Source organism: Pecten maximus, chromosome 6, assembly GCF_902652985.1.
Source record: "Pecten maximus chromosome 6, xPecMax1.1, whole genome shotgun sequence".
Classification (NCBI taxonomy): domain Eukaryota; kingdom Metazoa; phylum Mollusca; class Bivalvia; order Pectinida; family Pectinidae; genus Pecten; species Pecten maximus.
In genome coordinates this window covers 25,367,768-25,392,301 of record NC_047020.1, presented here as the reverse complement: position 1 = coordinate 25,392,301, position 24,534 = coordinate 25,367,768, and the positions used below count along the sequence as shown (strand labels likewise).

The window sequence follows — 24,534 nt, the reverse complement described above, 5'->3', positions numbered from 1 at the left end:
GTGGGGTCATGCAAGCATGAAGTGTTTGACAGGAACTAGCAATCAGATTCAACACTCCATATTAATTCAGTATATAACACTGGCTTTTCCAGACCATGTGCATACTTGTCTCATTGTGGCTCTCATTCCAATTTAATACTTATCTGTAATTATGTAAGAAAGCATCTACCTTACGTTCAATATCTACACTGCATCTGTTGCTGTTTCGTACATGTTTGATTAGTGTGTCCATTTGAGGTAAGTCATTTGTAACATAGCCCAACGTTAATACATTTATTACACTTATAGAATGATTTCAAAACAAGATATATGCTTTTGGCAGAATGCAGCTCAGACGATGTTCATTACAAAGCATTGCACTCGTACGATGTCACACAGGAAGGACAATTGGCCTTCAGGAAAGGGGACATTATTACCGTCCTTGAAAAGACAAATGATGGCTGGTGGAAGGGGACGCTAGAGGACAGAGAGGGATGGTTCCCAGGAAGCTTTGTCAAGGCTGTACAGCATAAATCCACCTCTGATGGGGGTATGTTATAGTAAGGGATGGTGGGATGGGAGGGGGTGGCAATGATGGGGGAGGGGGTGTGTGACAGCAGGGAATGATGGGAAGGGAGGGGGTTTGTGACAGCAGGGAATGATGGGAAGGGAGAGGGTTTGTGACAGCAGGGAATGATGGGAAGGGAGGGGGTTTGTGACAATAGGCAATGATGGGGGAGGGGGTGTGTGACAATAGGGAATGATGGGAAGGGAGGGGGTGTGTGACAGCAGGGAATGATGGGAAGGGAGGGGGTGTGTGACAATAGGCAATGATGGGAAGGGAGGGGGTGTGTGACAGCAGGGAATGATGGGAAGGGAGGGGGTGTGTGACAATAGGCAATGATGGGAAGGGAGGGGGTGTGTGACAGCAGGTAATGATGGGAAGGGAGGGGTGTGTGACAGCAGGGAATGATGGGAAGGGAGGGTGTGTGTGACAATAGGGAATGATTAAGGAGGGTGTGTGTGACAGCAGGGAATGATGGGAATGGAGGGAAAAGGGTATGTTACAATAGGCAATGATGAGGGAGGGGGTGTATGACAATAAGGATGATGGAGGAGGGGTGTATGTGACAGCAGGGAATGATGGAGGAGAGGTATATGACAATAAGGAATGATGAGGGAGGGGGTGTATGACAATAAGGAATGATGAGGGAGGGGGTGTATGACAATAAGGAATGATGAGGGAGGGGGTGTATGACAATAAGGAATGATGAGGGAGGGGGTGTATGACAATAAGGAATGATGAGGGCGGGGGTATGTGACAGCAGGGAATGATGGAGGAGAGGTATATGACAATAAGGAATGATGAGGGAGGGTGTGTGTGACAGCAGGGAATAATGGGAAGGGAAAGGGAATATCATGTGGATAAAGTGTGGAGTCAATAAGAGAAAGAGGTGTATGAATTCAGGTGGATTGGTGGTGTGATGAGTGAAAATGGTGAAACGAGTTGGCATAGCAGTACAATTTTACCAGGCAGAGAATTTCAAGGATGGGTGGGTGGGTATAAATGTTGGAAGGAGTAGAGAATAGATGGGTATTTACACATCTGTATTTGGCAAAGTTAGCATAGGGTTATTTTACTAATAACAAGGGATGGAACACACAAACCACAAGTGGTACAGTGGCAATCTTAAGAGTGTAAGTTAAGAAATATGACAGATGAGATATGGAGATGTGGAGTGTAGGAGACGTAAGGTACTAGTATGTGGCTTTGTCTACAAGGCAATAGTATGATTCCTACACAGAGTATTTGAATGGATGGAAATTAACTTCAGTACCATACTATAGGGCAAATAGATACTTAATGCAAAAAAAAACAAAAAACAAAAAAAAGTCTTTGTAATATATCAAAACATCTGCTTGAAAACATCGAAATATTTAACGGAGAAATTCTATTTGAAAAGTAAAAGGCAAAATTACCAAGAAAATTCTGAAATCTATTGGATTCAAAAGAAGATATATTTATAAATACAGGTTAGATTCCATGTGTGAATTATTAAGTGATAACTTTATAGGACAAATACTTTGGAGCTTTGATGAAATGGACATTTTAGTTTGACAAAATATAGAGTTCTACTATTGAGCTTTAATGATTTCTATATCATGATATATTAATCATGTTGACATTTTGTGGATTATTTTACAGAAGATAAGAAGGATGGAGAGGATGATCCTGAATCGGAAAGTCAAAAGCCGAGGGTCAGTTCCTTTCTGCTCAGTAAGGACCAAAGGCCAAGGTCAATGCACCTGCCCCGCAGTCATTCTGACCGCTACAGCCCCATGAGGCAGCTGACCCCTAAAAGGGACTCCTGGGTAAGTTCATAACTTTAACCAAATTAATTGTCATACTGTCATATTTCATAGATATTTCTTTTTTTTTTTCTGGTTTTTAAGTATGGACATCAGAATGGTACCCCTGTGTAGTCAGGTGGAACTGTGGTAACACACTTGCCATTCTCTGAGAAGGCTGGGTTTGATTCCCCATATAGTCCGAACAGAATGACCTGTCGTGTTGAACTTTGTTTAGCATATTGATTACAGACGAGTCTATATTCATTTAGGGAAATAGATACTTTGTATGTATACATGTACATCTGTTAGTTTTTTATAACATAACACACCGTATCATCAGCTGCATCATTTGTATTTATACTGGTCTAGATTTAGCGACATAACATGTGAACAATTGATCACATAGTTACTTGAATATGTGTAAACCATGGATCAAAAATAAATGATACAATCCCTGTGTTGTCAATATAAAATTGTAACAAATACGAATGGTCCAAAACAGTGCCCCTGCTGGACACAGTTGTATTCCTAATCAATATGTTTTGTTAACACACCTGTGCACAAATGGAACTAACCACTTTGAATATTCCAAGAAAAGGTCAACGCAACAGGTCCTTCTGGTTTGACTATATACAAACATGTCATTGTGTCTGTCTGACTTTGCACATAGTTATTCAAGACATTTTATTGTGTCTCCCTGAAAGTTAGATCTTGTCTGAGCTATTCCTCCAAACATGTCATAGTTGACCAATTTCAATGAAACTACACAGGAATGTTAGGAAATATCTGAAGATATGTATGCAGGGTTTTTTTCCCGGAAATTTTGGTTGTCATGGTAACCAGGTCACTATACACAGGTTTTGTGTAATGGCCATTAGTGCATCAGTCTTTATAGATAAAGATTGGTAGAGTGGAATAACTTGTTAATGGCTATTATTTAAGAAAGCAGATGTGTCCAGAACCATTACTATGGATATATATTGGAGGCTTCTGATTGGTCAAAATTGAGATATTGTCTCATTGAGCTGAAAATTGCAAATACAATGGTGCTATTTTCCAAAAAACAGATGTCATTTGTTGCCATGGATGCATTGTATTTTTCAGGCATTGGGTAAGGAAGTGTCAACTCCACGTGTCCCTCAGTTGGAGAAGAAGGCAGATGATACTGTAGACGGCAGCTCAGCCAATCACATGAGAGATTTCCATCTACATTCTGCTGCAGGTACACCTTACAATTAGCAGGAAAAGTCATGTGTTTAGAGAACTGTTTCCACCACACCAGCTGACATCAAACATTCCAATATTTCACATGGACATATGATAATCAATTCAAATGTAATGTCTTATATCAATGGCAAATTTCTTGTAAAAATAAACTTGTTTTAATTGGACGTTTATCGATGCATATAATTTTTTCTTATCTCATTTTTGAAGGCCTAATTTTACACTAGGATACATTATGACTCTTTGTGAGGTTAGGCAGATAGGAATATGAGTATATATAATACTTCCATATTCATTTTTATCTTTTCAAATACCATATTTATCCTGCAATCGGCCATAGGGGCTACAGATAAGCTCTTAATCTCTGCTTCTGATGGCGACAGACAGACAGACAGGGGCTGGACTTTTTTAATTTTTGCTTTTGCAGTACATTGGAATATGATATATGTTTCTATACTGAACTGCATAGATATTACTATAGTCCTGTTACCAGGTATGAATCTATTGTTGGATAAGCTTGGTTTGAACCTGCCTTATGTATCAGATTAAAGATGGAGGTTAGGTATACATAGCAGATTATTATGTCAGATACTCAGAGATAGAGAGATATATATAAACACTTTATTATCTGTTATCAACAGGCAAGAGATACCAGGCCTTGTATCCCTATATTGCCAACTTTAAGTCAGAAATCAGTCTACAGGAAGGGGAGAGAATCAAGGGCATCGAGAAGGACAAGAATGGCTGGATGAAGGGGCAGCGTGAATGTACCGGAGAGACAGGCTGGTTCCCAGCTGTTTATGTGCAGGAGTTGAATGTAAGTCAATTGCTGTATATGCGGAAACTATACCAAGTGGAAATTTTCTTTACTTAACTGACGTAATAAACACTGTATGTGTGAATTTGATTATGTTATTTCAAGTGTGATCACAGTGGTTTTGACTCACTTTTGCCTTTCACCAAGTAACATCTACTGTATACAGTAAGTCTGAGTTAAGGAAGTTATCATAGAAAGGTTGCTGTATCATTTTGTTTATTGTATTTAATCTGTATTTAGATCTCTCTGACTATCTTATCAGGAGAGGGGAGCAATCTTTGTAGATATTAACTCAACTCTAGGGTAAAATGTTTACATTGTAGCAAGCAGTTTCCCCGGTGACAGGAATAGTTGAGGACACACAGGTTTACAGACAGCTTCTGGTCAATAACAGCAAGGACCAGGAAGTCATCTGCATTGGTCAGTAGTCTGTCCATTATATACATGTTTCTCTGTTGTTGCATTGTTAGTTGGTTATAATTGTCGTTGGAATTAATAAACATTTCCGTAATGTGGAAATAGGCTATATATGACGTCACCTGTTGATAGGTTGTCAAACATCACTATTACCAAACCTTGTTGTGCAGAGTTTGGTAGTTTAGTGTTTAAAGTACATGTACAAAAACAAACTTGCCTTTCACCTAGGCAGTCAGGATTCCATTCCCTGATCAGACATGAAAAGGTATTGGGTCACCTGTCATGCTATATTGGTTTTCACTAGGAACTTTACTTACTAGACCCCCTTACACGTTCATATAAGTTGTTATGACTTGCTTTACAGTTGTTGTAAAATAAATAAATTTTACTTTTTACATTAACAAAACAGATTAAAAAGAGCTCATAAATATACTGACATGCAGTGAAATATATTCCTCACATATTTCTAAATATAAGTTATAAGTGGAAAATGCAAAATTATTTAATCTATTAATTGTTTTGACTTTTTGAAGCATAGTTGGTCAGAATCTAGTAGGAAATCAACTGATTATAGGTCGAGGTCACAAAGTCAGTGTCAAGGTAAAATTTTGTATCTTTACTGATGAACATTTTGTTACGACACTATGAATTAGCAATGATGTTGGGAATTAAACAAGGAGTCAACTGACAAAAGGTCAAGGTCACTGGGTCAGTGGTCAAGGTCCCTGGGTGAACGGTCAAGGTTAAATTTTGTATCTTTCCACTGACAAATATTTTCCTATGACTTTAGAAAACAATATTGGTCAAAATTAAATAAGGAGTCAGCTGACCAAATGGTCAAGGTCACTAGATCAAAAAAAGATCAGGTCACTGGTTTTAAAGTCAATATCATTTTTGTATATTTTCAATGATGAACTTTGTTGTAACACTCTTTAGCTAAGTTGTTCAGAATTAAACAAAGAGATAGCTGACTGAAGGTCAAGGTTAAGGCTAAATAGTCAGAGGCCAAGGTCACACTTTGTATCTTTTTAACTGTCCAAGATCAGTGTCATAGGGTCTTAGGTCAAGGACATTTGGTTGCAAAGGCCAAGGACAAAATTGAATTTGTCTCTGACCCAGGTTCTTCTATATGTGGGGAAGGTAATTAGGATGTAAATAAAACAAATCAGATGTGAAAAAAAAATTACCAGCATTTTCATTTCTGTTAGCACAGCAAATATGGAGATGGATGTGAATAATGTACATTTTGCTCCCGTGCAATTGTTTTTAAGTTGAAATTTCAAATGTCAATCTCATCAAATGGGCTTCTCAACGATTATTTTGAATATATTGCCACATGACAAGACACTTGCCTACCTGTCAGTGTTGATCAAGTTATTATGTTGATATGCTACAAGTATTTTTACATGACAACATCCTGTCAAGATTTGTTTGTAAAGTTAAATACATACAGAAATAAAAAAAATTGATCTGAAAATTGGAAGGTTTGAAAACTGTGGAGAAAGTTTAAACATGTGTCATAGTTGAGATTGGTTGGTCAAAATATGCAGAATGTTTCATAAGTACTGTGCATAGATTACTGTATGTAATATCTGTGTTTTTGTTTTATTCCTGGAGATGGGTCGAGGGCTGTGTGTGAGACTTAAATTTTCCTTTGGAAGTGATTTCAAATTTCCCTCATGGCTGGGGGAAGGTTGATTAGCTTGAATATGGAAAGGTAAAAAAATCTGTTATTCATACAAGGACCTGTCTTCTTTTTCAGAACACATTGCAGTGTGTCCATTTGCAGCAGAGAATGATCAGGATCTGTCATTTGACATCGGTGACACAGTCTTGGTGTTTGACACACTTGAGAATGGTTGGTGGCTTGGTTGTCATGGAGACGATGTGGGGTGGTTCCCAGGAGCTTATGTACAGGTACGGGTAATTAAGGATATGGACTGTGTTACTGCATATGTAAACCATCCTATTTTAAGGCATTTGTTAGGAGGAGAAATGTGATATTCAATGTCAATTGTTTAAATCCCATTTATAAAAGCATGTGAAGCTTTATGAAAATTTTGATGCATGAAAATTCATATTGGTTGAAAATTTGAAATAAAACTCTTTTTTTGGGGGGGGGGGGGGGGGATGTTTGTCAAGTTTAACTGAACAACAATATGATATTGTTTTTATTTTAAATTTGGAAAAGTTTTGAAAACAGTATTTTGAATGCTATGCATGAATATTGTCTAGATATAAAATCCCTAAAGACCAGTTTGAGGTGAATCTCCTGTATTTTAGATGTTGTGATGTGTATCCTTGGTGTAGGCATATGGTCATGTGTAATCTGTATATGCAGACAAGAACAGAAATTGCCTCTTAACAAGTATATTTTCTGATGAAATTCTACCACAATTTGAGAAGATAAAAAACCCTTGAACAAATGTTGACTGCTGGGTGGTGTTCAACACTATTTTCAGCTGCGTATTTTAATGGCAATTAACTGTTAATTAACTGTTCAAATGTATTTAAAGAGAAGTTTGCAAATATAAAGTATAAAAAATATAAAATATAAAGTATGCCAATATAAGTATGATACAATGTATTATTTCCTTCAATACAGGTAATCCATTTTGAAAACAAAGGGTACCACCTTCGTTATAAAATCTCCCCTGCTTTTGTAGAATATATATATCATGCCAAAATCAAAGGCTCTGTGACACCTCATGAATGATATATACTGATATATGAATTGATAATTGTGGAAGCGTCTATGAAGGCATGTACACCAGGAATCAATATATCGTAAAAAGGCATGGGACGGTAGCATTAGAGTCAAAATGACTGGTTTTTGGAATAATGTCCCTTTAATCTTCAGCAGACATCTGTCATCCTGGCAATAGGGCAGGTTTTTTGTAAGCTGTAAGCTTTCCATATTGTCCCAACATAATCCAAGGTTGCATAGAAGATTTTTTTATCAAGAGCATAATCAACCATTGTAATTCAAAGATTACAATCATTACTAAAAGTAAACTTGTATTGACTTAATCAATTACTGTATAAATACTGCCCTTTAATTCCTGTGAGTTGCTTCCCTTGAAGTCCCTTGAGTTATGATTTATTGATGTGTTTGATGACATGCATAAAGCTGTCTTACTTTCACTCTTGTCCACACTAAATGTATGCCTGTTGCTCTCCCTTACAGGAAGTCAGACCTAGAAAGGTGACAACGCATGTAGACTTCTCTGTGTTGATTGGTCCAAATTTTGATGTTCTCGTCTCTGTCCTTGACTTGCCACAATGCTTAAACATATATGTCCAAAAAGATAATTGTATTTTATAGATAAATTCATTTAAACATTTGATTTCCCATGTGTATAAAAAATGGAGACCAGAAAATAAAGACTTGAGGGGACATAAGGCTCAAATTCTTTTTTATTAATATCCTCGGGCCTCTTTTCCAAAACATATTTTAAAACCACATTACAGTATTACAGTAAGTTATAAAGCATCATGTAATCAGATAATGAAAAGCTTTGAATTTTACCCAAGGTCTTTTTATTAAAATAAGGTCAATTTAAATTCTATTAAATTAGTGATTATGACCAAAATAAAAGTGAAATATTCCGTAGGATTTTTTTATAGACTTGATAAACACTGAAATTGAAATACCATTCAGATTTTATAGCATTATAACATTCAGATACTGTAGAGGAAATACCATTCAGATATTGTATTAGAAATATCACAAAGATACTGTAGAGGAAACACCACAGTGGAAATGACATTCAGATACTGAAGTGGAAATGACATTCAGATACTGTAGTGGAAATACCATTCAGATACTGTAGTGGAAATACCATTCAGATACTGTAGTGGAAATATCACTCAGATACTGTAGAGGAAATACCATTCAGATACTGTAGTTGAAATACCATTCAGATACTGTAGAGGAAATACCATTCAGATACTGTAGTGGAAATACCATTCAGATACTGTAGAGGAAATACCATTCAGATACTGTAGAGGAAATACCATTCAGATACTGTAGTGGAAATACCATTCAGATACTGTAGAGGAAATACTATTCAGATACTGTAGTGGAAATACCATTCAGATACTGTAGTGGAAATACCCCTCAGATACTGTAGAGGAAATACCATTCAGATACTGTAGAGGAAATACCATACAGATACTCTAGTTGAATTACCATACAGATACTGTAGTGGAAATACCCCTCAGATACTGTAGTGGAAATACCATACAGATACTGTAGAGGAAATACCATACAGATATTGTAGTGGAAATGACATACAGGTACTGTAGTGGAAATGACATTCAGATACTGTAGTGGAAATACCATACAGATACTGTAGTGGAAATACCATACAGATACTGTAGTGGAAATACCATACAGATACTGTAGTGGAAATACCATACAGATACTGTAGTGGAAATACCATACAGATACTGTAGTGGAAATACCATACAGATATTGTAGTGGAAATGACATACAGGTACTGTAGTGGAAATACCATTCAGACACTGTAGTGGAAATATCATACAGATACTGTAGAGGAAATACCATTCAGATACTGTAGAGGAAATGACATTCAGGTACTTTAGAGGAATTACCATACAGGTACTGTAGAGGAAATACCATACAGATACTGTAGAAGAAATACCATTCAGATACTGTAGTGGAAATACCCCTCAGATACTGTAGAGGAAATACCATACAGATACTGTAGTGGAAATACCATACAGATACTGTAGAGGAAATATCACTCAGATACTGTAGAGGAAATACCATACAGATACTGTAGAGGAAATACCATACAGATACTGTAGTGGAAATACCATACAGATACTGTAGAGGAAATACCATACAGATACTGTAGAGGAAATACCATTCAGATACTGTAGAGGAAATACCCCTCAGATACTGTAGTGGAAATACCATTCAGATACTCTAGAGGAAATACCATTCAGATACTGTAGAGGAAATACCATACAGATACTCTAGTTGAATTACCATACAGATACTGTAGTGGAAATACCCCTCAGATACTGTAGTGGAAATACCATACAGATACTGTAGAGGAAATACCATACAGATATTGTAGTGGAAATGACATACAGATACTGTAGTGAAAATGACATTCAGATACTGTAGTGGAAATGGCATTCAGGTACTGTAGAGGAAATATCACTCGGATACTGTAGTGGAAATATCATACAGATACTGTAGTGGAAATATCATAAAGATAATGTAGAGGAAATATCACTCAGATACTGTAGTGGAAAAACCATTCAGATACTGTAGAGGAAATACCATTCAGATACTGTAGAGGAAATACATTCAGGTACTGTAGTGAAAAAAAACATTCAGACACTGTAGTGGAAATACCATTCAGTTATCATAGTGGAAATAACCTTCAGATAAAAATTACTCGCCAATTAATATGGCTGGGTCAAATAATTCTTCTTACAAAAATAGAAAACCATTTCTTTCTTGGAAATCAATATCTTCAGCCTTTGGCCTTTTTTTTTTTTTTTTTAAGGTGTTAAGCAGAAAGGCTATTTTTAGAGGAAAAAGAAATTGAAAATGTTTCCACTTTAGGCTATTTAGGAATGTTAAAAATTTAATGGATGAAGCTTCACTGATTCAGAAATTGTATTGTATTTGACAATGTTATTAATCAAATGTTCCTGAACAAAACAGTGTCTGCAGAGCCCCAGAATTTTGATTAAATCAATAGAGACAAATGTTTTCTTCCAAATCTGGCAATTTCACCTTGGGACCTGAGAGCATGAGACAGTTTTTCTCCTGTTCAATTTGTTAAATTTGTTTTGTGTGTTTGTTTTGCATTCAGGGTTGTTATTGTGACTGGTTAGTGGTTGTATTGCAGGGCATTTCTAGGAGGAGAAACTACAATATTAACTCTATACAAGTGTTTTTCTGGTTGAGTGATGGGCGATTCTTATTAAAGATGCATGCTGCCTTAGAATTTTATCTTCTTTTGAAAAGAGTTCTACATTAATAATAGGCTTATAAAATACCTTTTAGGATTGTACCAAAAAAACTTATATGTGATTAGCACAGTATTGTGTATATATTTAGAAACCCAGTAAGTTAAGTGATGAATAAAACTGCCTTATCCATTTGTTTTAGATACTAAGGGCCAAAAGAAAGGGAGTTGGGAAAATCCATATCAGTCTAACAGAGTCTATGAAATAACAATGAACTCTAAAGGCAGCATGCTACCAAACAGAGGCAGATCATTTAAAGTCTGCTGTAGCTTTCAGTAAAACAGTCCTATTAGATAGTTCTACTCCTAGAAGGGTTCCTGTAACTTGTGATCACTGTGGATTAGTATACATTTTATGTCAGAAATCCATGTATGATTTGTATAGTCAGTGTACTCACAGATTGTGTGACTTCTGATTGTAGTTCCGGCAATCATTGTAATTATACTGTAACACATCAATATATCTCATTTCAATTGCCACCTAAAATGTAGTTTATATATCTTTACCTTGATATCTATAATGCAAATATATTTCTTATGAGGACTGATTGAAAAGTTTTGAGTCTTACATTTTAATATTTTACATATTTTCTTTTGTTATATTTAGCATTTTTCAAGTTTAATTTATCAATCAGCCCTCATACACATGCTTAAACCTTAGGAATATTAATTCTGTCATTAATACTTGACATGGTTGCCTGGATCTAATCTATACACACTGATCAACATTTAGCCACAGCCCATAGATTAGACTTAGCACCAACCCAAAACAATATAGGCCTGCATGGCATAACAAACCAATAGAAATAAAGATAGAAATAAAACAATAGAAATAAAATAATAGAATTAACTTAATAGAAATAACACAATGCATTCCTCGGAGGTAATCTGATGACAGGATATGTCAACTTTGTTAGCCAAAGGTATTCAATACGATACTCTCCTTTTTGACAAGGAAAGTATCATATATTAAACACCCTTTTCTTTTTCATTGCTTATGAGCATTTCCATGTTAGAATCAGCCGAGAGAAGGACAAATTTCAAAGACCATTTAGATCTTGTAAAACACCAACAATTTTCATTAGAGCAGAAAGATGTAGTCCATATGGGGCAACAAATGATGTCATGTTGTGAAAAGTACTATGTATATCCTCCATTTCATCAGACCACCACAAAAGTTGGAGAGAAATGATTATATGACCTGGTTAAGTCCTGCAGCTCCATTAAGGCTAAGTCACAGTTATAAGAGTTCTGTATAATGTAACATGAATATTGTATGCATCAGGCATGATACACTGGGATGCATTGAATGATGCATCTTGGTCCTCACATTTTGTTTCCCATACGGTAAAGACATCTATTTGTACATTACAGTAACTTTCAATTGAATCCATTAATCAGTCGAATTGCAAAATTTCTCAAAAAATTATCACGTATTTATTGTGTGAAATGGTAAATGACGTTAAATGAATTCTTCTGAGAAGGCCTGTGCTGAGATTTTAATAATATTTTCTTCACTTTCAGATTGTGACTGATGGCCAGAGTTATGTAGATGAGTATGGTAACACTAAAGAGTCCATAGGTAGAATGAACATGACGTCTCCTCTACCTGTGACCTCTAACATGAGTGCATCACAGTTGTCTGTGAGGTCCGATGACAATATGTCAGTCGCCTCTGATTTATCTGGTCGGGATCGTCCAGTCAGACAAGCCATGGACATTGGAAGCCCTGGGACTCTCTCCACTTTCTCTGCAGCAAAGTCTGACCGCAGTGCTTCCACTTTATCTGTTCAGTCAAGGTCTGATGATGATATTTCAATGTCTTCTGGCACAATGGACTCTAAAGGCTCTGGAAAGAGGATAAAGCCAAAGCGGAAAGCACCAAAACCTCCTGTCGATGCTGCTGGAGGAAGTAAATTGCCAACTCCAATAAAACCAACACGCCAGGCGCCAGCTCCGCCTGGTCAGAATCATTCGACTCCAGAACAACGTGGAGTAAGTGAAGTTTTGGGCTTAGTTAAACAGGAGCCTTGTGTTACTAAGGTCATAAGTGAATTCCCTAAGGTGGAGATTAGTATAACACAGGACAGTTCTGCGGAGAAATCCAGAAAACCAGTTGTTCCAAAACGTTTTGTAAAACCTAAGTTAGTGAAAGTTCCGCGCAGAAAATTGGACATGAAAAAAGCAACAGATCAGAGGACCAATCAGGTGACCCGTTCACCTCCCCCTCCTCGCCCACCTCCTCCCAAAGTGTTGCTTCATTCCCCATCTAGTGCAGCTAGCACACCAAATGTGACAGCTGAGGTAACTACCTCACTAGAGAACACATCCGCCTCCCTGTCTTCCATGTCTGGGTTCAACCAGATAGAGGACCAAAGTGGTAGTTTATACAAAGATATGAATATCACATCAATGTCTGCCAATGACAGTTTGATGGGTGGCTTGCCAAAAGATGACAGTGGCCACCTCATGCCAAAGCTACAAAGACAAAACGCCTTATTAAGTGAGGAGAAACCTTTTGGTCATGATGTCGATGTCAATAGTACATTACCTGGTAGTAACGCGGAAGAAGATGTGATAGATGGTCCTGTAAATTCTAAAAACCATACATTCACTGTTGATGAAGTAAAGCCAAAAGCTTCCCGGATTCCACAGTTCAACAGACAAAACAGTGGTCAGGCCACACCAAGTCCAGATCGCATCGTGCCACACAGTCCAGACCCTGTGTTTAGTCAAGAACCTGTTGAACAATATAGCCTTGATCCCGTTGCAAATAGCGTGGATTCGTACAGGCCAGAAAAACTACAGACTTTTAGCCCTGTGACAACTCAAAGCTCAGAGGTAATATATTCATATCCATCAAAGGTAATTCCAAAACCTATTCAGAAAAATGACCCGGATCCTACAGCAACGTATAGCCAAATTCATGTCGTATCTGGCCACACCAATGGTTTTGACAGTGTTCCAGTAAGTCCTTCAAACAATTCTCATGACCGTGATCCACAGAGTCCTTCAAATGATGTTAAACCCGATGATTCAGTGATTCCTAGAAACAATAATCGTGATAGTGTGGTGTTGGAGGAATCACCAAATGTTGTTTATTCTCCGAGTGTCAAAAATAATGATGTGAACGAGTCTCAGCATGTTCCTAAAGAAGCAGGTAATGGAATGGACATAAATGTTGGTGCTGATTCTCATACAAAACTCCCGAAGGCTAGACCACCTGTTGCACCTAAACCAAAAGGAATACCTCAACCTAAGATCCACTATCGACCAGATACAAGCTCTGAAGAAGCCAATACCAACACAGACAAGAAAGTGGCACAGGAATTGCCTTCAGTAAAGAGTAAGGACACAGGTCAAAGGTCAAAGCCATCTTCTCCAGCAAAGGAGGAAAATAAGGTTACCCCAGATAAAAGACAAGTTCAAGAATCTCCAGCATCTCGGAGGAAAGCTGGAGGTCAAAGATCTGGTGCAGTGAACTCTCCTGCAAGGGAGGTGAGAACGGGTATTCCTGTCAGGGATTCTCCTACCAGGGAGGTAAAGTCTGGTATCCCTGTCAGCAGTTCACCAGGAAGGGAGACGAGGACAGGGATACCTGTTAATAAGTCACCAAAGAAATCACCAAGGAACAGAAGCAATGAAAGGTCCATACCTGTACGTCAAAACAGCGGGGGGAATAGTGGGGGAAACAAATCCAAATCTAATCCTCAAAATGGCAGTGATCAAAACCAGGACACTAGTTTTTCACCCAAATCCAAACCAAAACGTCCAAATAAACCTCCTGATACAAACAAGAAATCGAATGGAAAGGCCGATTCTAGTCCAAGCAGGCTACCGAAGTTGTCGACTTTCCGATCACCTAGTCCACATGCAAAAGACAATGATGATAAAGTGATTAGCCCACCAAAAAAACGATCCATACCAGTAGCCAAACCTGCCCGCCCGCCGCCGCCTAACTCCCCACCTGCCAGTCCAGAGATAAAGGTCTCCTCTAAAGGAGATAACCAGCCATCATCTTTCTCAAGCTTTGGTAAAATAAATGGAGTAAATGGAAAGCCAGCGGACCTAAGGTAAATATCAAAAAGCGTACCAATTAAATATTGTCATATTTTAAAACATTTTATAATAACTTTATTTGTTTAGTGTTTTATCTGAACTAAAACCGTTTTCTCTCGTACAGACCTATTGAGAAAAGATCTTTGCGAAGAACTGTCAGACAGTACCAGGGGCAAAATCCCGGGGAACTATCATTTGATGAAGGCAGTTTTATCATGGAAATCACAGAGGTAAGTTAATAAATATGCGCACAAAATGAAGCTAAAGCTGTGGTACATGGTATTTATAAAATAGTTTTGTTAAGCATTTCTACTGGCTAAAACTATTTCACCTCATAGGCTGTAAAGTATGGTGTCATTGATAAATTTGTTGCATTATTTTTGATTGGTTATCAGATGGTACTGCTTTCGATCTCTGCACCCCTGGAATATGTCATGACTAGGTGCTGTAAATCACTTATATTTCGCGTGGGATTTATTTTCGCGTTAATTCACGAGGAGAGTCAAACGCGAATTAAATCCCTCGCGAATATTTATATGAGAATGACAAGAATAAGTGGCGTCCATTTTGAATCTATCGTAATCTTTAGTTGGTGAACAGACATCGCCCTTAAAGTAATCATAGAATGATAGATTATACTTATATCAGAGTGTAATTTTATATCACAAAACACAAAAATTTCACACACAAAAAACCCGCTGAACACTAATATTGTAGTATTTTATTGGATGTCAGAAAGCCCTGACCAATTGCTAGACTGATGCATTACAGAGGAACATCAACCACGTTCAAAGCCAGACAATATAACCCAAAGTTTCGTTTAATGTTTACCAAAAGTTCAAACTAGTCAAAATGGCGTCAGACTGAGTTTTTTTTTAAAATTTACCACGACTTATATATTCAATGCGCAGAGAGGAAAAGTCAGTGTAACCTTGGAGTATCAAGGTTGACAGAAATAGAAATGAAGCTTCTGTCATAGGTGGTTGTCCATGTGAGACGCTAGTTATAACTATACTGGACAATGATCAGACTAACGGTACATTTTCTTTTACAGGATGAGGACAATCCTGGTTGGTTGATCGGGATGTTAGCAGATGGTAGTACTGGTCTTTATCACCACAGCCATGTGGAGGATGCTCCTAACAAGCAACAAACCATCGTGTAGAAAATGTATCTTGCTTGAGAAAAATCATGATTTCAACATATCATGAGTGATATCGGACAAATACATGAGTTGCGTTGATAAGAAAAAGTATCTGCAGTTATATAAAATGTGATGGTAGAAGAAAAGGGGCATCTGCACGACGTTATATATAACCTTACAAATATCCACAACGATATTGCCGAACATCTTTGATACTGTTAGTTAATATTCTCCGTGATTTCAAAGTCGTGTCGGACAAGTATCTAAAGCGATTATGGAAACTATTACCAAACTTTCACATCAATTGTCTGGAAGGTGATATTGTAGACGCATACACTGTGAAATACAAAAGGTATAATGATCAAGTATATCCGGAGTGAATGGATAAAAGGTTCTATAGAAAGTGATTCTTAGAGAGTGAGGAATGTACACCATGTAAACACCTAACCAGACACCAATCAGCTGTTCATTATATGAAAGGTACTGTCCTCAGAATGATTCCCAAATGTCCGCAGATTGCTTGGTTAAATTGAACAAATATCTGCAGTGATATGTGAGTGATGTCCTAGATACGACATATTATAGTGTTAGTAGATATATATTTTCTTGGATCATGATTGTATTTTCAGCACTTGCAGTCAATTACTGTAGTTCGAAGGGCGAAACAAATTGTGAGCGATATGTCCGCTAAATATTCGAAAGGTTAAAGTTCATGGAGACAGGCCTGCTTGATAAATGATGTTGTTACAAGTAGTTAAGTAGGCCTAGACAGTCGTGGAATCCTTAGCCTATTCCTTGACACAGAGGTTTCTTAAATGGTTGCAGCAAAAACGGAGACTATTGTTTTCATGGAATACAGTGTCACAATGACAGAGGTTATAGCCACTGTTATTCAAAACAGAAATCTCGTGATTTCGCAGAGCAGAAAAATACATAGGTATAGGATTAACAAATCATCGTGGCTCATAACGCATTGGAGATTTGAGGCTATATGGTACTAGATATTAGTTTCTCCGACGTACGAAAGATACATGTATTGTCACGATAGTTTGAACAAGAGAATGGATAGACTTTTCACTCGGTAGCAAGGACGAAGGATATCTTGTGATCTGGAAATCTTTCATCTTCGAATATGTGTCATTTATATGATAATCGCTATCATTTTCATTCTTCTTCCGAACATCGCTCCATGAGCATTCTACTTCACGGAGAAACGTTTCTAACTGATGTATTAAATGTATTTGTTAATTATTGCCATTAATTGATATTATTATTTTTTTTTGTTATTTTTAGATTTTTTTTTCTATGCAAACATTTTTAAGAACATCAACTTTGCAATCTCGATATTGACAAAGCATATACCATAACCATAATCGTATCAGTCATGTTTGTCAGAATTTTCTAATGTTTTCAAGCTTAATTATACAGTGGACACTTATGTTTTTTTCTGTTTTAGATGCAGTAAGTTTTTGGTGCACACTTTTAGAAGCTGTAGAGATTTTGTACCTCATTTATTTGTATGTATGTGTGCTTTGATATATTTATGTTCCGAGATATTTTTGTAATTCACTTATACTGTAATATGATATGAATTTGCTATGGATACGTACTTGTGACATGTATATTCAAAATGTTTAATGAATTGTTAACAATAAAGTGTTCAAGAAAATTCTATATGTATGGTTTACTTGGTCTAGGTTGAACAGGGAAACGTATTTGGAACATATTATTCTTTGTTTATTTTGAAATGCTCATATTTATATTTACCCAATTCTCAAATTATTTTGCTTCCGACTCCAGGGATGAGATGTTCATGTGAAAATAAAGTCTCATATTATTTGCCTTAATTTACACATAAAAGTATGCTGTAATCGATAATTGAATCCTTCTAGCGTGAAAAGCCTCCTGTTTGCATTATGTCTGTCTCTATATATTAATTTTGACAAACTGATACAAAATGTTGGTTGTCAAAGTTTGAGAGGTTAAATCCTAGTTCAATGATACACACATCCGCCATCATGTACTCGACATAGCTAAATTGTCAAACTTTTTCATGTTTTGTTTCATGCCTGTAGTGCGTTCTAGTATATTGTAAACGTCATTGGGAAACCCAATGTTAGCAATGATGTCCAAAGTTTTATCATGGTAGTATTCTAAATACTGTAGTGTGTGGATATTAATAACAAAATATTGCCCTCATCATTATCCCATTTAGGAATGAATCTTTATAAAAAATAGACATACTGTGATTATAATTAGTTATAGAAAGTAATATTCATGCATTTCATTGTCATGAGGAAAATGTGATAAAATATGCCAGAATTCACAATGAAATGTTTTATGTCGAAACGTACCGTTTTCATATTTACAAAGGATAATTTGTTTTCATTTGCGATGGTGAATGTTTAGATTTAACTAATTTCAGAATATTTGTGTGCATGCATTTTCATTAAATGCTTCTAGTCAAACTCGTTGAAATTAACTTTGTAACATTTAGAGATGTTAGAGAACTCATATTAAAGGGGATCAACTCTACCCTATCCTGAGTTTGTCATGAAATGATTGTATAATTCATACCAAAGATTTATTGATATTATTTACAATATGTTTTGAAGCTGAACTTGTGAATTTTACTTGACTTTTTTTGTAAGTAAATCCAATGAATATGACTGACCACAATTCTTAAGTGCTTTCTGGAGTATTGATTCAGAATGGTTCACTAGTTCTCCATTCGTCCCCGGTGCTGTTGTTATAAAAGTGTAAAAACAATACTCTATACCTACACAGGAGTTTGTTAGCCCTCAGTAGCATGGTGAACACAGGCCCACTGGGCTTTGTTTTATATCAAGCTGATAGTGCCTTATTGCATTGAAAATGTTAAATACTCACAATTTTATCTGCATTTGTAATTTTCTACAGCTAAAACCTCAAATTATTCTTGAGGATGAGGATATTAATAAAAGTATCTTTCAAAATGTGTTCAAAATGTTTATAACATAAAAGTGTATGCTATATTATTCATGGTTTTGATGCCACTAAAATGTTCCCTTAGGGGTGGCCATTTTGTTAAGTCTGTCATTCTTATTATTGCTGAAAATTAAAATATATTTCTTAGAATATGTTGTTTTTCAGAACTAGTTTCAATTAGGAAATCTTATAAGATTTGCAAGAAATGAAAGCTGTATTATGAAACAGAAAGTTTAATAAAAGAAAATGTTTCATGCTATATCTTATAAACATTTTCTCTAGTTTTGAAATTGATTTTAAAGTATTAATTGAAATCTGATTTCTAGGTATCCTTGTTTGATTTCTTGTCCATTCCATTTCATAAATCATTTCACTATGCTTCTTCATTTAAAAGTTGTACAAATCTCTAGCAACTTATTGCGTACATGTTCAATTAGCTTGTTGCTGAAGAAATTGAAGGCATCAACATATATTATGTTTATTTTTCTATTTCATAAGCGTTGTAAAATATTAGCATCAGATTTTAAAAGTTTTTGATAGCATTCTGCTTTAGATCAGGTCAGATATGTTTTTCTCGTTTCACGCTATCGAAAAATGGTTTTGACATAGAAATGGAAGCACATAGATGGTTCAGAAACGTTTGAACTTTCGTTAATTACATTGACACTACCAAGTCACAATGTAACAAGTACGGAAATTTCATAAAAGATCAGATTGAAGAGTAACTAATAAGAAAAGCTTTTTTCCACAGTTGAGTTGGAGATTATGTGCTGGCCCAATTGGCATATTGCAAGATAAATACAAAACAAATGTGGGTTAATAACTTGATACAGTAACAAGCTATCTCCAAATCTGTAGAATCTACTAATATGATATATATATATATCCTCGAGATTTTTTTATGTGATCCATATTCTCGATATGTCAAGATGATCGCTGTATTTCTCGCATATTTAACGATGATCGTGATATGTTGTAGAACCACAAAGAGTTAAAATGTTTAAAACGAAAAGTGCCAAATGTAATGCTATTTTGTAGGACAAACTTAGAAGTATATATTTACTTGACCATTTGATATTTTGTGTACATGTTACCGTATGCTTTAATTTGTAATATATAACTAATACTATTTAGTTTCCTAGCATACTATGTATCATTTGTCTCATTTTGATTTACGTTGCCATTTGCAATATTAAAACTTGTAAAATATATTTCATTTTTTGCTCGATTCATTAATTTCCAACTGTATATAATTCAAGTCACAACTTTTGATATAATTAGTCATATTTTCTAAATATGTGTTCCATGAAATGGCTTTAATGTTTCAATGTGCAAGCTTTAAATGTATGTTCTGATGTTTTGATTCGAAGCAATATTGCTAAACGTTAATTTAATAAAGTTTTATCCTTTTTGAATTGATAAAAATTGGTTGTTGGTTTGTTGTTAACCAGGTTTAACTTTAGCAAAAATGCTATCATATGTGAAGAACATTTACGAACTGCAGATAACGGGCAAACTTGCATCAAGGAATTAGGTTTCTTTTGATGTAGATTGTAAATATGTCGACAGCATGATTTCATTGGGAATTATTTACATAAAATCGCGTACCAAACATTTCTTTATTCTTTAATGAAATCGTTCTATACGTATTAGTAATGTTGTATGGAAAGACATGTCCCATTTCTGTCTCTCGTGTATCCGGTCCTGCACGTGCACGTGGGTACACCCTCTTTAAGGGCGCACGATGCATTTGTCCCACATTCTACATTAATCTTTACGCCCCTCATCACTGGCTTTCCAGAGACCAATCGACACTCTGTTATCTCCGCGCAATCCTCTGTCACATATTGCTCACCAATCTGAAAAACAGGAAGTTCGTAATACTTGGTATATACCAATATATCAATTCTAATGTATAAAATTGGAATATATACAGCGTTTGATAATTGCAATACATTGTTAATCTCCAATCTGTATAAACAAAGTAGATTTAAGATATAAACTAAAATAATTAAAATCTGAAGGTACGGAAACTGTATTTGTTGAATTCACGGGCTAATATTTAGTGCTTGTCCTTGTTGGACCTAGTTCACGGATATTAATTTTCGCGCAACAACGCCTTGTAAACATTCTGCAGTGAATGCCATGTATTTGTTTGTATATATAAATATTCGCTGGATTTTGATTTTCGAGCTATATTTAATGACCACGAAAAAGCGAAATTAAATCCTTTACGAATATTACAAACTATACAGTATAAAATTTTTAACAAATAACAAGCATTGCATACTGGTCAGCTATTTACATTTAGTATACCCGAATCATTGGTATATAGAATACAAATCAATTTTGTGTTAGACAAAAATAATTCCTACTAGTATAGATACTAATGCACTGCATGTACTGAAAACATCCCTGTAAGATTTATTTCCTCTTCTCATAACAACAGCTGTAACATGATACAACACGACATTGGACGATTTTGGTGTCACATTGAAAATATAGACTTAAGTCAGAAAGAGAAGTTTGACGGATTGCGATTTACATACATAACGTCGCAACGGGTAACCCTATGACCAGAGATAATGCCAGGTTAGGCTGATGAACATGTTTACTATATGATATAGTGATCTTGCGACTTACCGGGACGTAGGGTAGGTCCCCACACTGGCATCCACACTTTCTTTCTTCACGCACTTGTCGCCACTCTCGAGCAGGCCAGGCAGGCATTCACATCCGTCCGTAGTCGGCAGATTACACGAAGGGTTAGGATTCAGACAGGACGGCGGACAGCCACTCACGGTCGGGCTGTATCGCATGTTAGCTGGACATGGCAAGGCTATGGCAACAAGACACTTAATGATGACAAAGATACATCAGCTTTTACGAATAGTTTGCATAAATGGAACAATTATTGCTGTAGAAACAACACGATTAGTTGCAACCCAGTAGTTTAATCAACCTAATATACAGAACCCAACCCAGTAGTATATAGTTGAAAAGCTATAATGTTGAATTTGATACTAAATAACAAAATAAAAAACACAAAAAATGGTACTTACGACATATATCGGCTGTTCTCCATCTAGCATGGAAGCCTCGTAGCGAACACTCCGCGTCGAATTCCTCGTAGTAGCCGCATCCTATGGACCGTGTGTCGACGGAAGTATCCCCCAGGTTTGCACAGACGTCGAAAACACAGGCCTTGAGCTTGATATCTGCCAGTATTGGATTTTGCCTAATACACTGACGGAATGGGCTGTCCTTTACGCTGTAGTCAAGCAAACCACACAAATGTACAGCCTTAGCCGCTTCCATGTTCTCCTCAGAACACTCGGGTGTTTCTACCTCTTCTGTCTTGCATCTTAAAAATAATATTTTCGTGAGATATGGCGAGTATGATGAGAGCATGGATTGTCTTCTACGATATAAACATTGGCAAATTATTTGCTGTAATATCTTATTTGGTAGTATCGAACCTGCTTTTTTGATCTGGCGCGCCGCAAGCATTTCAATCAAGACCGGCTCACTCTTTGGTTAACATTTAACATTCATATGTGATACAGACCTTAGTCTACATATATAAAGTATGTTTTTTGCGACACTCACTCTTCTATAACCCCTCCTTCCGGCTCCGAATCATCCTCAACCATATAACTGTGGCCAATTATAGCGCCCCGTTTACGTTTGGGATATCCTGTAACGTCTTCGCCATCCCGCTTCCGGTCATCGTCGTCTAGGCCGTTACAGTTACCACATATACCGGTAAGATAAGGTCCGTAGTTGACCTTGACCTCCACAACGACGGATGCCTTGCCATTCCACCATACCGTCAATCCGCACTGCGAGGTCACAACTACCCATATACCGCTTCTGTATATCTGATAGCCGTTTCCCGAAACGGGTAGATGCTGGAGGTAACTGTTAACCTGAGGGCAATTTTCAATATTTTACATCTGCCTGCCAGCCATTTAAATTGCATGCTTGTTCAATTGTATAAACCACACATAAAATACATTATGGACATAGCCCTACGTGAATTTTAAAGGATAGAAAACCATTTCAATTGTATTATGCTACTATCGTCCCATCCTCGATACTCAAAGGATTGCGATCACTTTCACTCACTGAATCCATGACTCATCACGAAATTGGAGGCACATAACTAGCTACTTGATTGTTAAATATATAAATGAAATGCCTGACAATTATCTTAAATGATGTGTTTTTAGGAGGAGCAAGTAAAGACAGGCAAGTTCTAATCCGGTCAATTTCAAGGTATGGCGACCCTGAAATTCGTTTGATTTACATCAAAGGACCAAACTTGTCTTTTGTTTTATTCACAGGGTAGCGGTGGTCGAAACTTCCATATTGCCTTGACATGTGCGGACCCCTAGAGTATCGTGTACGCTGTCTTTCCAATTGTCATCTATATATTCAATTAAGTTCTTTTAATTGCATATTTGTAACTAAAAAGAAGTTTGAAGACAAAGTAACATAACAAACAACGCAAATGAATCATATCAATACAACAAACATTAAACTGGAATTCTGTAAGTACGTGAAAAGTATTACTAAATACAGCTGTAAGTGTCAATAACTTCTTACCAACACGTTCTTTTCCCTCAGCAACCTTATGTTAACTTCGTTGATCCTGATATCGACATATCGTGTCCATGCCACACGCGTGTTCTTGCCTCGATGTTCATTTTTAACTTCAATATTAAAATAACACCCGTCTATGGTCTTTATTAGCTTTGTCAGTGTGTATTTACATATTCCTTGGAAGTTCAGTTTTTTGCCATCGTAACGGCAGTAGTGAGGATCGCCAGAAGCGGAACACACGCACTTCCCTGTCAGAAAAAAAATGTTATAACGTAGTCGATTATCAATCGACCTTGCACCATGATACTCCTTAAATTTCGTTATTAATTCTTATCTACATTTCATATAGTTGGAGACACCGATAGTAACCCGTGATCGGCTGGTTATTTAGACATGTAATATTGAATGGCATCAAAACTAAAATCCATTTTTGACACTTTGGTTTATATCGGCATAACATTATATCAAAATAACTAGATATGTAAGGTGGAATTTCGATCTGATTCATAAAAAAGTCTTTGATATGAATTCAGTAGAGTCAGATAAGATAGAAGAAGTGTAGACAAACTATGCGACTTTAAAGAAACATTTTAACTGATGACATGTTTGACTTTTACTATTTAGTTTTCTACTTACGTAAACAGGCCTTTTCTCCATCACCTGAGTAGCCTCCACGACAAACACAAATATTGTTGATACACTCCGCGTTGTCTGCACATTTCTGCCCTCGACAGTACCCGTCCACTGAAACACCGGAAATATCAATAAATATCCATCATATAGGTATGAAGAAAAGAATTTAGGACTTCAAAAACACATAATTATTTTTTCAAACTTTTCATGAGAGGATCAATGTTGAAAGGTTATCAAAAACATACTTAGGCAATTAGGAAGCGGTAATAAAATTGAAATCTAAACATCCAGCCCCTTTACAACGGTCTTAACTGCACTTACAA

At 36.4% G+C, this 24,534-nt stretch overlaps 2 protein-coding genes across 3 annotated transcripts in view; one reads left to right on the top strand and one right to left on the bottom strand.

The window, feature by feature from the left end:
* The window catches only part of LOC117329336 (G protein-regulated inducer of neurite outgrowth 1-like), a 32,644-nt gene extending 12,246 nt beyond the window's left edge, over positions 1 to 20,398 (top strand). For both annotated transcript variants that reach the window (XM_033887250.1, XM_033887249.1), the window contains exons 4-12: positions 323 to 529; positions 2,186 to 2,352; positions 3,436 to 3,553; positions 4,197 to 4,372; positions 4,696 to 4,792; positions 6,552 to 6,706; positions 12,328 to 14,876; positions 14,987 to 15,092; positions 15,917 to 20,398. In XM_033887250.1, coding sequence (XP_033743141.1) covers positions 323 to 529; positions 2,186 to 2,352; positions 3,436 to 3,553; positions 4,197 to 4,372; positions 4,696 to 4,792; positions 6,552 to 6,706; positions 12,328 to 14,876; positions 14,987 to 15,092; positions 15,917 to 16,027 — 3,686 coding nt within the window. In that variant the 3' untranslated portion in view covers positions 16,028 to 20,398. The remainder of the gene's footprint in view (positions 1 to 322; positions 530 to 2,185; positions 2,353 to 3,435; positions 3,554 to 4,196; positions 4,373 to 4,695; positions 4,793 to 6,551; positions 6,707 to 12,327; positions 14,877 to 14,986; positions 15,093 to 15,916) is intronic.
* Positions 17,293 to 24,534, bottom strand: part of LOC117330112 (zonadhesin-like) — a 99,141-nt gene continuing 91,899 nt past the window's right edge. Inside the window, exons 41-46 of the mRNA XM_033888330.1 lie at positions 24,215 to 24,322; positions 23,582 to 23,826; positions 22,583 to 22,902; positions 22,036 to 22,337; positions 21,617 to 21,812; positions 17,293 to 20,832 (exon numbers count right to left, since the gene is read on the bottom strand). Of these exons, the coding sequence (XP_033744221.1) occupies positions 20,814 to 20,832; positions 21,617 to 21,812; positions 22,036 to 22,337; positions 22,583 to 22,902; positions 23,582 to 23,826; positions 24,215 to 24,322 (1,190 nt within the window). The 3' untranslated portion in view covers positions 17,293 to 20,813. The remainder of the gene's footprint in view (positions 20,833 to 21,616; positions 21,813 to 22,035; positions 22,338 to 22,582; positions 22,903 to 23,581; positions 23,827 to 24,214; positions 24,323 to 24,534) is intronic.